Below are 13,687 nucleotides of genomic sequence, written 5' to 3' on the forward strand. Positions count from 1 at the left end.
TTGAAATCCCTTCTTTTTTATTTATTTATTTATTCATTTATTTATTTTGGTGGTACTGGGGTTTGAACTCAAGGCCTCATGCTTGCTAGGCAGGCATTCTACCACTGGGGCCACTCCACCAGCCTGAAATCCGTTTTTGACAGTACATACTGCTAACTTTACCCCAGTAAAGGCTCTTCCTGTTTAACTATACTCACTTATTGGGGGAAGGACCTGAAACTTGGTTCAAAAACTAAGTTAAAAAAAATAGGTACATCTCTTTGGTACTTTTTATCATACTTTTTGGGATGCAGTTTCTTGTTTGTTTTCTGGTGCAAGTGGGATTTGAACTCAGGACCTTGCCCTTGCTAGCAGATACGCTATCATTTGAGCCACACCTCTAGCAGAAAAATAGCTATCACTTACGAAGAAATGGGATCCAGCAAAGTTGGTCAGAAAAACATATCCATAGAATTTTACTTTGTAAGATCCTTAGAGATTATGTATGTACTAAATAGAGGAGAGGGTTGTTTTTTTTTTTACCTTTTTTTTTTTTTGGCAGCACTGGGGTTTGAACTCTGTACCCTTCCTGCTTGAACCACTCACTCACCAGCCTGAGGGTTGTTGTTTTTAAATAGACACTGATGATCAAAGGGATGAAATAACTTTCCCAGGGTCCCAGGTTTTGGTGCCAGGGTGACCTCTAGCTACATATTGACTGTCCTCAAATTTTGCACAGGGGCCCATTGACTCTCAGACCATTGTCTTTGGCAGTACTTTTATCTTTTCAGCATTTTGCAATGCAAAGACTATCCCAGTTCAGAATCCATATGATTGCGCATTCATAGTTCTAAACCCTTATCTCCATCTTCCCTTTTGTTTGCAATAAGTTACCCTTTTTTCCCTAGAAGATAAGATCTCTAGTCTTTCAAGAAAGGAATTCATATTGCTAAGGATGTGCCTTACTGATGAGGAAGGGTGGGGAAACTCCAAGCCACAGTAAGAGGAGGGTCTCTGAGGGTAGGTTTCTGAAAAGGCTTTAGTGAACTCCAGGTCTGCCTTGTTTTTGTGTGTGTCTGTGTGTGTGTTTGCTGCCCTTCCCCCACCCCTCCTTTCTGTATAGGTAAATCTGACCTGGTTTACAAACTGAATGAAAATTACAAAGTAACTGGAGGCAGTGAGGCAGCAAGTGGCTGAAAGTATGTATTAGGTTTTGTTGAATCAATAGAAGGTGATATGTAAAGCAGAACTGTTTATAATCTTTATTTACATCTGAGAGCATGTCAGTAGAGTGGTAAGAAGGTATCTTGATCATGAAGATTTATGGCTATCCATTTCCTTACTTTTCAAAGGTTTTTTTTTTTTTTTTCATTTGAATACCCAGCTAAGATGATTGCTAAATAGTATGCATGTGTTTTTTTAGCTTTATATATATATATATTTACTTCTTTTGGGACAGGGTCTTGCTTTAAGCTCAGGCTAGCCTTGAACTACTTTGTACACCAGCCTAGTCTAGAATTTATGATCCTCCTGCCTCTGTCTCACAGGCGCAGGGATTATAGGGGGGGTGACACCATGCCCAGGCCTAGCTTTAATATTTCAAAAAATTTTTAGGTTTTTTTTTTTAATTATTATTATTATGTTGTATGTTTCTTACTGTTTGAGTTTGGTTAAAAGATTTTGGATCATAATTTAAACTTCATTTTGTAAATTTATTCAGCAGTATCAGACATCATACATGTAACATTGTAAAAATTAATTTTAAAAATTTTGTTAATTGGTGATTATTTTGTAACAAACATGATGTATATTAGGGCTTAGTTTGGGATAGGAATATTTTCATTTATAGTTATAAAGAAAATGTGGGTTTATGTTAGCATAATCCGATAATGAAGTAGTTAATAAAAGCCAATAAACAAGATTACCAAAATTAAGAATAGTATACAAGCCAGGTATGATCAATCACCCTGTAATCTCAGCACTTGGTAGGCTAAAGCTGGAGAATTGTAAGATTGAGGTCAGTCTGGGCTACATAGTCAAAAAGCCAAAAAAAAAAAGTACAGACTTAAATGTTATTTTTATGGTTGGCTTTGTAAATGTTAACAATTCCAGTTGGTGTGTGTAATGGCTGGTACTAGCACTGCCAGTTGATGAAGTGCAGGAATCTTATAGTACATTGTATATTTTATATAGCATTTTTGTATACTTGAAGGTGATAGGCTTTTTTTTTTTTTTCTTTTAGAATATGGTTTCTAGTTTTAGGGTTTCTGAACTACAAGTATTACTAGGCTTTGCTGGACGGAATAAAAGTGGACGCAAGCATGACCTCCTGATGAGGGCGCTGCATTTGTTGAAGAGTGGCTGCAGCCCTGCGGTTCAGATTAAAATCCGAGAATTGTATAGACGCCGATACCCACGGACTCTGGAAGGACTTTCTGATTTATCCACAATCAAATCATCAGTTTTCAATTTGGATGGTAGTTCCTCACCTGTAGAGCCCGACTTGGCCGTGGCTGGAATCCACTCGTTGCCTTCTACTTCAGTTACTCCTCACTCACCGTCATCTCCTGTTGGTTCTGTGCTGCTTCAAGATACTAAGCCCACATTTGAGATGCAGCAGCCATCTCCTCCAATTCCTCCTGTCCATCCTGATGTGCAGTTAAAAAACCTGCCCTTTTATGATATCCTTGACGTTCTCATCAAGCCCACCAGTTTAGGTAAGTGTTAAGAGAAATCAGCTTTTCTCTGGATGAGAGAGAAAATAAAACAGAAACCTTCAACTATTGACTGGTAATTTGCTGTTAATGCTATAAAATTGAGGCGTTAATGCTAAATGTTTAAACATACAGGGAAAAAAATATTGGTGACCACAGCTGAAACCTAATAAAACTGTTACTTTTTCTATTTGAGTGTTCTTTTTCACAGCCTTTTTATTGTGGTAAAGTATATATAATACAAAGTTTATAATCTTGGCTGTTATTTTTGGTGCTGGAGTTTGAACCCAGTGTTCTCCTGGGTTCTGACTCCTCAACTTTTTCTTTTGGCTGTACTGGAGCTTGAACTCAGGGCCCCATGCTTGCTAAGCAGGTGCTCTACCACTTGCTTAGCAACTTGAGCAACTCTGTTAGCCTTTTTAGTGTTGGGTATTTTTGACATAGGGTCCCTCTTAACTATTTGCCTGCACTGGCCTCCAACAGTGATCCTCCTGATCTCTGCCTCCTGACTAGCTAGGATTACAGGCATGTACCGGGCTTGACTCCTTGACATTTATTAAATGGATTTTAATCCAGGATGAAATGTCATCTTGTTACATTTTGACAGTACAGTATAGTGTTTTAGAATAAGTAATAATTAAATGCTTAAAATTAAAAGTAACTCATTTGGACGACTTTATCCATAATTCCAAGATTAATGCAATTTAGTATAATGTTTCATTTTAGAATTTTAGCATTTCAGAATTTGGCAGGCATGTTATCAGAACTACTTGGTTACTGCAGGTGCTTAGATCCTTGGATTTGTTACTGAAGTACTGCCTTTATTTTCCCTCCCCAGTTCAAAGCAGTATTCAGCGATTTCAAGAGAAGTTTTTTATTTTTGCTTTGACACCTCAACAAGTTAGAGAGATATGCATATCAAGGTAAGAGGAATGTTTGGCTGTGCTTCTCCATGAATGCTGTATAATAGTCTGCTAGGGCTGCCATAACAAAATACCACACATTGGATTGTTTAAACAGAATTTTATTTCACAAAATTCTGGATTCCAAGATACAGTGTTGAGAAATTTGACTTTTTCTGGGGCCTTTCTTTTTGGCTGGCCCTTTTTTGTGCATCATCACATGGCCTTTTTGCTATGCTAGTGCATTCTTGGTGTCTTTTTCTCTTCCTGTGACTCCAGCCTTACTGTATTAGGGACCCACCCTTAAGATCTTCTTTAACCTTAGTTGCCCCTGGAAAGGCCTATTTCCAAATAGAGTCACATTGGAGGTTAGAGTTTCAACATGATGAATTTTGGGAGTACACAGTTCAGACTATAACAGTTTGACTTTCTCCTTAAGTAAGGGGTGTATACTTTGATTAAGATTAGTCAAATAGTTAATAAATGCTGTGTACTAGAAGAAAATCGACGGTACTGTTTGCTAGGCAGGTGCTCTGCCACTTGAGCCACTCTTCTAGCCTTTTTTTGTGTTGGGTATTTTCCAGACAGGGTCTCAAGAACTGTTTGCCGAGGCTGGCTTTGAACCATGATGAGCCTCCTGATCAGCTAGGATTGTAGGCATGAGCCACCAGTGCCTGGCTGAAAATCATAACTTTTGAAAATATGTCAGAATGGCTTTTAAATTATTTTAGCCACATTTGACAATAATTTTTTTTCTGGTGCTGGGAGTTGAACCCTGGATCTTTTGCATGGTAGATGAATATTCCTACTACTGAGCTATGTTCCCAACCTGGCAGTAATATTTCAAATGAAAATTTTATCCCAAATACAGCAATGTAAAAATGAATATGGAATAACAGCCTAAAGATAGGGTAACAATAAATTTTATCATTTGATGAAGTGTTCATTGGTATTGCAAGGTATCATATGAAAAGAGCCAATTCAGTAATGACTGATGAGCTGATTTTTGGGAGGTAGGAGATCGCCATTAATCTTGGTGGTTGCAGAAAACTTCTGGGACATTTTGTGGCTTTTGAAGGAATGAGCTTGGAGTAAATAAATTTAAAGATACATATTTCAAGATGTGTTTTTAAAGTGAAGAGTGTTTTTTGCGTAGTCTGACCTTGAACTCTGCTATATTCCTGATATCTACCTCCTGAGTAGCTGAGACTGCATCCACTGCTAATGAATTTTTAACATGATAACTCAAATTTAATTCCTTAGTATAAAAAATCCTAGTCTATATACTGATATTCTTGGTTGTATCAGTATTTAAATAAGGCCCCTGTATTACTTTTGATTTTTATGTCTCCTAAGGTTTGCTATCTATCTATCTATCTATCTATCTATTTATTTATTTATAGTACTAAAGTTTGAACTCAGGGCCTACATCTTGAGTCACTCCACCAGCTCTTTTTTTGTGATGGGTTTTTTCAAGATAGGGTCTCCTGAACTATTTGTCCAGGCCAGCTTTGAACCTTGATCTTCTCATCTCTGCCTCCTGAGTAGCTATGATTGTAGGTGTGAGCCACTGATACCCGGCTCTCCCAAGTTTTTTTAACCTCTATATTTTGAGGAAATTTTGATTTAAAGAAAAATTGTAAAAACAGTATGTAATGCCCTTCATTTACCTTCCCTTAGTGGCAGCAGCTTGCCTAACCATTGTATAATCCTCAAAACTAATCATATTCTGAAGATGGATGGTGGTAGTTCTCTTAACTATAAACTTGGCACAGTACCATTAATTAAATCACAAACACTTCACATTTCAGCAGTTTTTCTGCTAATGGACTTGTGTTCCTGGATCCAATTCCAAATCACATGTAATTGTGAATTCATCCTAGTCTTCTTTCAGTCGGTGATGATTTCTTAGCTTTTCTTTGTCTGTTAGGACTTTTGAACTTTTTGAAGAGTAGAGGCCAGCTATTTTCTACAGTACCCCTCAGTTCAGATGTGTTTGATATTTTATCGTGATTAAATTGAAATGACCTTCCCTTAGTGGCAGAAGAGTGTCTCCAGTTACATGGTCTTCTCAGAGTGTATCATTTCGGGGTGTACATAATATCGATATACCTTATTTTTGATCATGTTAACCTTGGTCATATGGTTCGGGTACTGTCTGCCAGATTTTTGCACTGTAAACTTACTGCATTTGCTTGTGAGTTTTCTTTTTTTAACTCAGGGCCTACATCTTGAGTCACTTCACCAGCCCTTTTTTGTGACTTTTTTTTTGAACTATTTACCCAGGGCTGGCTTTGAACCTTGATCCTCCTTATCTCTGCTTCTTAAGTAGCTAGGATCTCAGGCATGAGCTACTGGCACCTGGCTTGCTTGTGGATCTTGTTTTCAATAAAACACTCATGTTGCAGCAGTGATTTTTGGTTGTCCTTATTTATTTTTTTATTTTTTACATTGGGGCTATTTTTCTGTAAGAAAAAGCTGTCCCTTTATTTATTCGTTTATGTATTTGTGTAAGTGTGGTTTCATTGGTATACTGTGGGTTATAATCCAGTGTTACAGAAATTTATATCGTGGCTCAAATTGTTCTACCTTTCATTATTGGGAGTTCTTTCAGATTGACTTCTATACTCTCTTGATATTTCTCTCCCTCACAAATCCACTTTAGATTTACTTCTTCACTTTCTTGTGCTACAAGATGCTCCAGGCTTATCTTGTATTTTTTTTTTTTTTTTAGAATTGGTCACTTCTCCATGGGACCCTCTTTCCTCTTGTAATCATAGCATGGTTTTTCAAAAAAGAGAGGGAAAAATGGTTATTTGACTCTAGCATATTATATATTCTGAATTTGCATGATTACTTCTTATGGTGTCATTTAAGTGTGCCTATCTCCATGGTTCTCAGACTTTGCGTATTAGTCAATTGAGAATCCTTTAAAAATCCAACCTAAATACTGAGGTTTTAGCTCATGAATTAAATTAGTATCTCTAAGGATTGAAATCCAATTCACTGATTTTTAAGGCTCCCTGTATTTTTGCAGTGTGCAGCAAATTTGGGAACCGCTATTGGGCATCTAGTGTCTCCTGTTTGCACGTTGCAATAGTAAGGTCTAGGTTTGAGGCTTGAATATATTCAGGCTTGGGTTTTTCCAGTGGGGTCAGCTCTCTTTTGGTTTCACCACCACTTCCTTTTTTTGTTTCTTTTCTTTTTTTGGGGGGTGGGGTGGGACTTGGGTTTAAACACAGGGCTTTGTGCTTGCAAAGCAGGCCACACCTGTACTCTTTTTACTCTGGTTAGTTTGGAGATGGGATCTTGCTAAGTATTTGTCTTAGTTGGTCTTGAACTGCAATCCTACTGATCTCAGTATTCCCAAGAAGCTAGGATTATAGACATGAGCCACCAGCACCCGGTTTGAAATGTATCTTAATTTGAGTGAGTGGAATGATACGGGTTGCATAGAAGAGGTCAGTATTATCTAGGATATTGGAGTAGTTTGAAGAAATACTTGAGAATGATAGAGGCAAGGAAAATAGAGGGATCAGAGGAAACAATAGCAGCCAGCTGCCCACACTTGTTAAGTATATCTTAAATCCAGGCACTTTACTTGTATTATTCACATGTGTTATGGTCACAATAACTTGATGAGGTAGATGTAATAGTTTTCCATCTTGAACAAATGTAGAAACCAAGGTTCAGAAAGGTTAAGCAATTTGCTGGAGAGATGGCTCACAACTGTAATCCCAGCTACTCAGGAAGCAGAGATAAAATTGAGGCCCAAGGCCACCCGTGCAAAAAAGTTCAAGTGATCCCATCTCAACAAACATGCTGGGCAGGATGGCATGTGTGCCTGTGATCCTAGCTGGGTATGGGATGGAGGTCCACAGCCTAAGGCCTGGGCAAAAATGTGAGATTCTATCTGAAAAATGACATAAAGCAAAAAGGGCTAGAGGCGTGGCTCAAGTGGTAGAGCGAAGTTGGTACTGTAGCTTGGGACTGTAGAGTTCAAGTTGATCACTGCTGTGCTTTACTGTCTTCTAGGGAACCTAGAGAATTGGAAGCAAGGTGAGGGCCAAATGTACTTTTTTAGATTTCTCAGGACAGGACTACTTTCTTAATGATCTTGTCTCTTACGAAGTCCAAGATTTAGGATAATGGTTACGTATAATACTTCTTAAAATGTTATGTGCATGCATGTCACCTGGGGAGCTTGTTAAAATGCAGATTCCCGTTTTGTAGATCTAGTATGGGGCCTAGAATTCTGGATTTCTAATAAGTTTCTAAAATTCAGTAGTGCTGCTTCATTTGAGTCTGGACTCAGTTTTGAATAGGAAGGGTTTGGAGAGTTAGGTACCAAAGATATTTTATATGGGACTTTTTTCTCACCTAGAAATTATATGAGGTTCTGTATCTGTAATTGGATGCATAATTATGAAGTTGCTATGGTATAGAGACATCGAGACTCTACGCACTGATTCTGTATTGAATCATTACAAAAACCGCCAGGTTGTACTGAAACCTTTAAGAATAAATGGTGAGTGGGACTTTATATTAAACAAACAAAAAAGTCTCTAAATGATTGGAGTATTCGACCAAGGTGAAGATCTACTAAGCATGCAGATTAATTTATTAAACTCCTTCAGAATCTAGGATGCTCCTTTTCATGTTAACCAAATTTGTTGTCTGTTGAAATAAGTACTGTATCATCAAAGTTCCTTTGAATTGAAAATACTTTAAAATTGCCATAAAGAATGATTAAAAGTTAAGTAGGGGTTATCAATGCAGTATTTTGACTAAGGCTTGTGCTATTGGTAGGCTAGTGTTCATCTTTTAAAGAGAAAGGATCAAATACATAAAATTTTTTTTTCCTGATGAGTGCTCCTGTGGAATTTTTGTTGTTGTTTTTTGTGGTACTGGGACTTGAACTCAGTGCCTACATCTTGAGCCACTCCGCCAGCCCTTTTTTATTTTTTTTTTGCAAAGGGTTTATTTTGAGTTAGGGCCCCAAGCGACTATTTGCCCAGCCTGGCTTCGAACCATGATCCTCCTCATCTCTCCATCCTGGGTAGCTAGGATTACAGGTGTGAGCCACTGATGCCTGGCTCATCCTGTGAAATCTTACTGTGCTTTCCTAACTTGTTTTCTTTCTCTCTTCAATAGGGATTTTTTGCCAGGTGGTAGAAGAGATTATACAGTCCAAGTTCAACTGAGGTAAGTTTGAAATTTTGTTACTGTAATTTTGTATTTGCTAACTGTGCACATGGCCTTGAATTTTAAATCACATAAGAATGCTTGGATATACTATTTAAGATTTTTTTTTTTCCACTTTTTAAATACAGACTTTGCCTGGCAGAGACAAGTTGCCCTCAAGAAGATAACTATCCCAATAGTTTGTGTATAAAAGTAAATGGGAAGCTGTTTCCTTTGCCTGTAAGTTGCTTTTTATTAATCAGATTTTCTTGTAAGTTTAGCATAAATACAAGGTTTAGAAACAGTGACAATAGTTCTAGCATCCAGATTCAATACCGTTTTCCCCTAGTGGGAGAAATAAACAGCTGTTTTCAGGTCTGGGGGAGATGGAAAAGATAAGTTTAGAACATCTGGCTATATATTTCAGGGAAGTTCTGGAAGACTTGAGATCATATCAAATAGTCAAACATGGGCACTGCAATATTTAGGGCAGCATGTTGGGGCTGACCAGAGGTCCAGAATTCCAACTGTGAGCCAGAAGAGTGCACTGATACTTGGATGGCAACCTGTTGTTTAATAGTGAAGTAATATATGGACTTCAATACCTGGAATACATAATATGGTGAATAAATCTTTGGTCAAGTCTTAAAATAGCATTTAAATTGTTAAACTCTGCTGTGTAGTAGTTTCCACTGAGGCCTAGAATGCATTACTAAATTGGTGTAGTTGTGTAGAAGCCCAGTAAATTGATAATAATAATATACAGCCTAGCCTGTTTGTCAAGCTTTACAAAGTAGAGCTATATTTAAGTAAAGCGCTGTGAGAACAGTGATCCTACTAATATGCCAAGTTGCCATTTCAGCAAAAAGTACTTTCTGCTATTGAGGATATAGGCAAGCTGTTTAGCATCCCCTACTGAGCATGAGACTTGGGTCTGAAATGAATATGTGAGCAGTAGCTGTGAGCAGCTGGGCAAGTTAGACCAGTGTAATAGGACTCTAGTTTCTCTCAGAGCCAAGTGCTTATAATTGAGTTCCAAAGTGAAGACAGTCCATTGCTCAGGCTGACCCCTGTAGCCAAACCTTTTCATAACTGGTAAGAGTCTTGTTCATGTCCTGTGGACTTAGAAATCTGAGAAATACTTGTCCTATGATTTTTATAGCGCTTGAGCACCACTATGTCAGTGAGTGACTCTTAGAGAACCTGTAAGACTGAAGTGTGAAGATCTGAATCAAAGGAAGACGCTCTACTTAGAACTGAAGGATAACAGTGGTTGGCTGGATGTGTAGCAAAGGAAGCCTGGCAAAATCACAGATTATATAGAATCAGTCTGTGTATACTGTGTACAACCTTTTCATACCCATTTTTCTCTGATGAGGACATTCTAGTATTCCTTTGACTTTGATTCTCATTACCACTTACATCTACTATCCTTGAAGAAATATACACCAACCTTATTGGTATCTATAGATTCACCCTTGAAGACCTACCCAGTATTGCTATGTGACTGTGCCAGTGATGATAGGCTATGTGTAAAAGACGTGAGGTTCTGCCTAAACTCTTTGGCATTGCTACAGAAAATGCGGTGACTGCACATGTGCATACACATAAGTTCCACAAAACTTCCAAATGGACCAGCAGTGTCATGTTTTGGGGTGGTATCTTCATGAATGAGTTCTGCAGCACCACTGTGGTAGCCCTGAATTTGTCGTTCATCTAGTCCATTTGAGGAAAGAAAATGAAGACAATTGGCACTTACTCTGTTAAATTGTTAGGCAGAAAATCAGTGCTGGTTTCTGCCATAAAGCACCAAGTAACCCTTGAGTACTTACACTGGGCTGTTTGTGAACATACTGGCTACCACATAATGCGTCCTTTGTCTGCTGAGCCTGGCACTTAACCTTGAGCCAGGGGCAGCTGTGAAAGAGAAGAAGAAATATAGAGCATTGGGAAAAGGCAGTGCGAATAGAACCATATCTGACTCGGATAGAACTGTCCTAATGAAAATCAAACATCAGCTTTTCTGAAGAAGCTTTTCACCTCAACCTCATGAAGTCTTATGGAACAATAGATAAATTTACATACAACTGATGGAAAGCTGCTTAAGCCACCTGTTGATCCACAGTTGCAGTTCATTAGGATAATGAGCTATAGAATATTAGCATGAAGCTGGATTGTGAGGTTTATGAGCACTGTGAGGATGCTACAGTCTCTGAAGAAAAAAGCTTGCATTGACTCCATAGGAGTTACACTGAGCTCATAAGCCCCAGGGACCTTGTTCCAATTGTTAAGAAGCACCAAACAGGCCTCAAAGAAGTTTGACTTGTGTTTCTTAACTCATGATCCTGATTTATTGAACAACAGATTCTGGAGAGATAAGCTTGATATAACATGAAATTTCCCATGAGAGCTCTGAACATATTTGAATTTGTTTCTGATGTGGAGCAAGTACTTCAGTGTGTGGCCTTATGAATATCCAGTCATTATGGACCCATGGCAGTTAGCCACTCTGCATGTACAGAGTAAAGAGAATGGGAAATTGTATTATGCTCTGACAGTAGTGTGTCCCTGGACTCCTGAGGATCAAGAAGTGATGAAGACAGCTTATTTGCTGTTTTGCCCATTTTGAGATGATAAATTTTATAAAAATACCTTTATGCATCAGCTTTCCAGGTTCCTTTAATACAGGGAAGACAGTCAGTGTCTCAGAGCAGGGCTTGCCTAGGTGATGGCCCACAGCACGAACAGGCAAGAAGTGCCTTAGGCACTCCCCCATCTTTAACTCTTAAGGGCTGCCATTATACAGATTGATAGCCAGATGAGAAAAGCTTGTGGAGTTATTTTGAGTGGCTGAATTATTTTTCTCTTCTTTCTTTTTTTGGTAGTACTGGGGTTTGAATTCAGGGCCCACACCTTGAGCCACTCTACCAGTCCTTTTTTTTTTGTGATGGTTTTTTCGAGATAGGGTCTTACTATTTGCCCAGGCTGGTTTTGAACCATTATTCTCCTGAGCTCTGCCTCCTGAATAGCTAGGATTACAGGCCTGAGCCACTGGAGCCTGGCTCTGAATTATTTTTCTTTTAAAACAGAAATTTCTGTAAAACCTGTGGGGCACTAGAGGTGTGGCTCAAGTGTTAGAGTGCCTGCTTTGTAAACCTGAAGCCCTGAGTTCAAACCCCAGTATCACCATAAAAAAAGTTTTGTTGAAACCTGTTTTGCTGTAAGGTTAGATGTGAGGAATATCTCTTTGAAAGATTCCAAAGAATGGAGAGTTATGCTGCTGTTCACCTGACAAAGATCTCCAAGTAATTCCTTGTGGCTAGCTAGAGTATTTATCAGTACTGACTCCTTTTTCCAAAAAAAATTCCACTTCTGAATTCATGGAATTGTTCCTTTTTCTTTTTCTTTTTCTTTTTTTTTTTTTGTGGTGGGGAGATAGTACTGGGTTTTGAACTGTGGGCTTCATGCCTGGTAGGCAGGTGCTCTGCTCCTTGGGCTGTATTTCCAGTCCTTTTTTGCTTTAGATTATTTTTGAGCTAGGGTCTTGGTTTTTGCACAGGCTGGCCTGGACTATGATCCTCCTAATTTAGGGTTTCTACTGTAGCTGGGTTGATAGGCACATACCATCAAGCTCAGCTTTTTCTTTTGAGATGAGGGTCTCACAAACATTTTTGCCCTGTCTGACCTAGAACTGCAGTCCTTCTGATCTCAGCCTTCCCTGTATCTGGGATGACAGGCAAGCACCACCATGCCCAGCTTTATGAGATGGAAGTGTGCAAACTTTTTGGCCCTGACTGGTCTTCAACTGTAATCCTCTTGATTTCAGCCTCCTAAGAAGCTAGGGTTACAGGCTTGAGCCCCTGTGCCTGGCTGGATTTCTGTTTATTGATAGTATTAGTCACCCCAGTGATCTGCCTCATAGTAAACATGGGCTGAATTAAACTCAATGTTTTCTGGGTATGGTGATATACACCTATAGTTCTAGCTACTTGGGAGACAGAGATCAGAAGGATTTTGGTTTAAGGCCAGCCTGAACCAAAAAACATAGACCACCATCTCAGTCTTCAACAAACAAGCTGGGTATCATGGTGCATGTCTGTAATCCTAATTACCAGGAAGCACTGGTAGGAGGATTGAGGTTTGAGGCCAGCCTCAGGCAAAAGCAAGATGCTATCTGAAAAATGCAGCAAAAAGAGCTGTGTGGGCTCCAGTGATAGAGTGGCTGCCTAGCAAATGTGAGGCCTTCAGTTCAAACCCCAGTATCATACCCTCCCCCCAAAAAAATTTCCCTTGACCTAAGATGGAATAATTTTGACATCTGAAAGAATAATGACAACAGTGGAGTCAAACTATCAAATATATAAATGAATTTATGCTAAAATCACTGAAGATTGATAAAAGGGAGAGAATCCTCTGTTTCACAATAGCCCGGTTGTTGGTATGGTCAAATTCTTATTTATGGAGCATTTTAACTAGCATATTCAAAGGGATAATAGAATTGCAAAATCGTTATTCTGCAGTCCATAATCATAATGGATAGGTAGGCTAGGTAGCCATTATCAGTGGGTGCTAAAGCCATCAGGTTAAAGCTTAATGGGAAACTATATAATGAAGAGACGAGGCTGGCATCTCCTGATCAATGCTAATGGCACTGAGAATGGGACAAATAGCCTTCATGTATCTCATGCTGTGGTGGCACTGTGAGTACACCACATCCCAATGAAGTTTGTTTAAAAATTCAGCTTGAATTTAATCAAGTTTGTATGTAGTTTAAAAATTATAGGGAAGCCAGGTGCCAGTGGCTCATGCCTGTAATCCTAGCTACTCTGGAGGCAGAGATCAGGAAGATCAGGGTTCAAAGCCAACCTAGGTAAATAGTTTGCGAGACCCTATCTCGAAAAAAACCCT

The 13,687-nt window shown here is 38.8% G+C and overlaps 1 protein-coding gene across 6 annotated transcripts in view; it reads left to right on the forward strand.

Annotated features, from left to right (window-relative positions):
* Pias2 (protein inhibitor of activated STAT 2) overlaps nucleotides 1-13,687 on the forward strand; it is a 72,196-nt gene that overhangs the window by 23,170 nt on the left and 35,339 nt on the right. For all 6 annotated transcript variants that reach the window (XM_074069874.1, XM_074069875.1, XM_074069879.1 and 3 more), the window contains 4 exons: nucleotides 2,222-2,696; nucleotides 3,532-3,616; nucleotides 8,750-8,800; nucleotides 8,929-9,019. In XM_074069874.1, the coding sequence (XP_073925975.1) occupies nucleotides 2,222-2,696; nucleotides 3,532-3,616; nucleotides 8,750-8,800; nucleotides 8,929-9,019 (702 nt within the window). The remainder of the gene's footprint in view (nucleotides 1-2,221; nucleotides 2,697-3,531; nucleotides 3,617-8,749; nucleotides 8,801-8,928; nucleotides 9,020-13,687) is intronic.

Source organism: Castor canadensis, chromosome 4, assembly GCF_047511655.1.
Source record: "Castor canadensis chromosome 4, mCasCan1.hap1v2, whole genome shotgun sequence".
In the NCBI taxonomy this organism is placed as follows: Eukaryota; Metazoa; Chordata; class Mammalia; order Rodentia; family Castoridae; genus Castor; species Castor canadensis.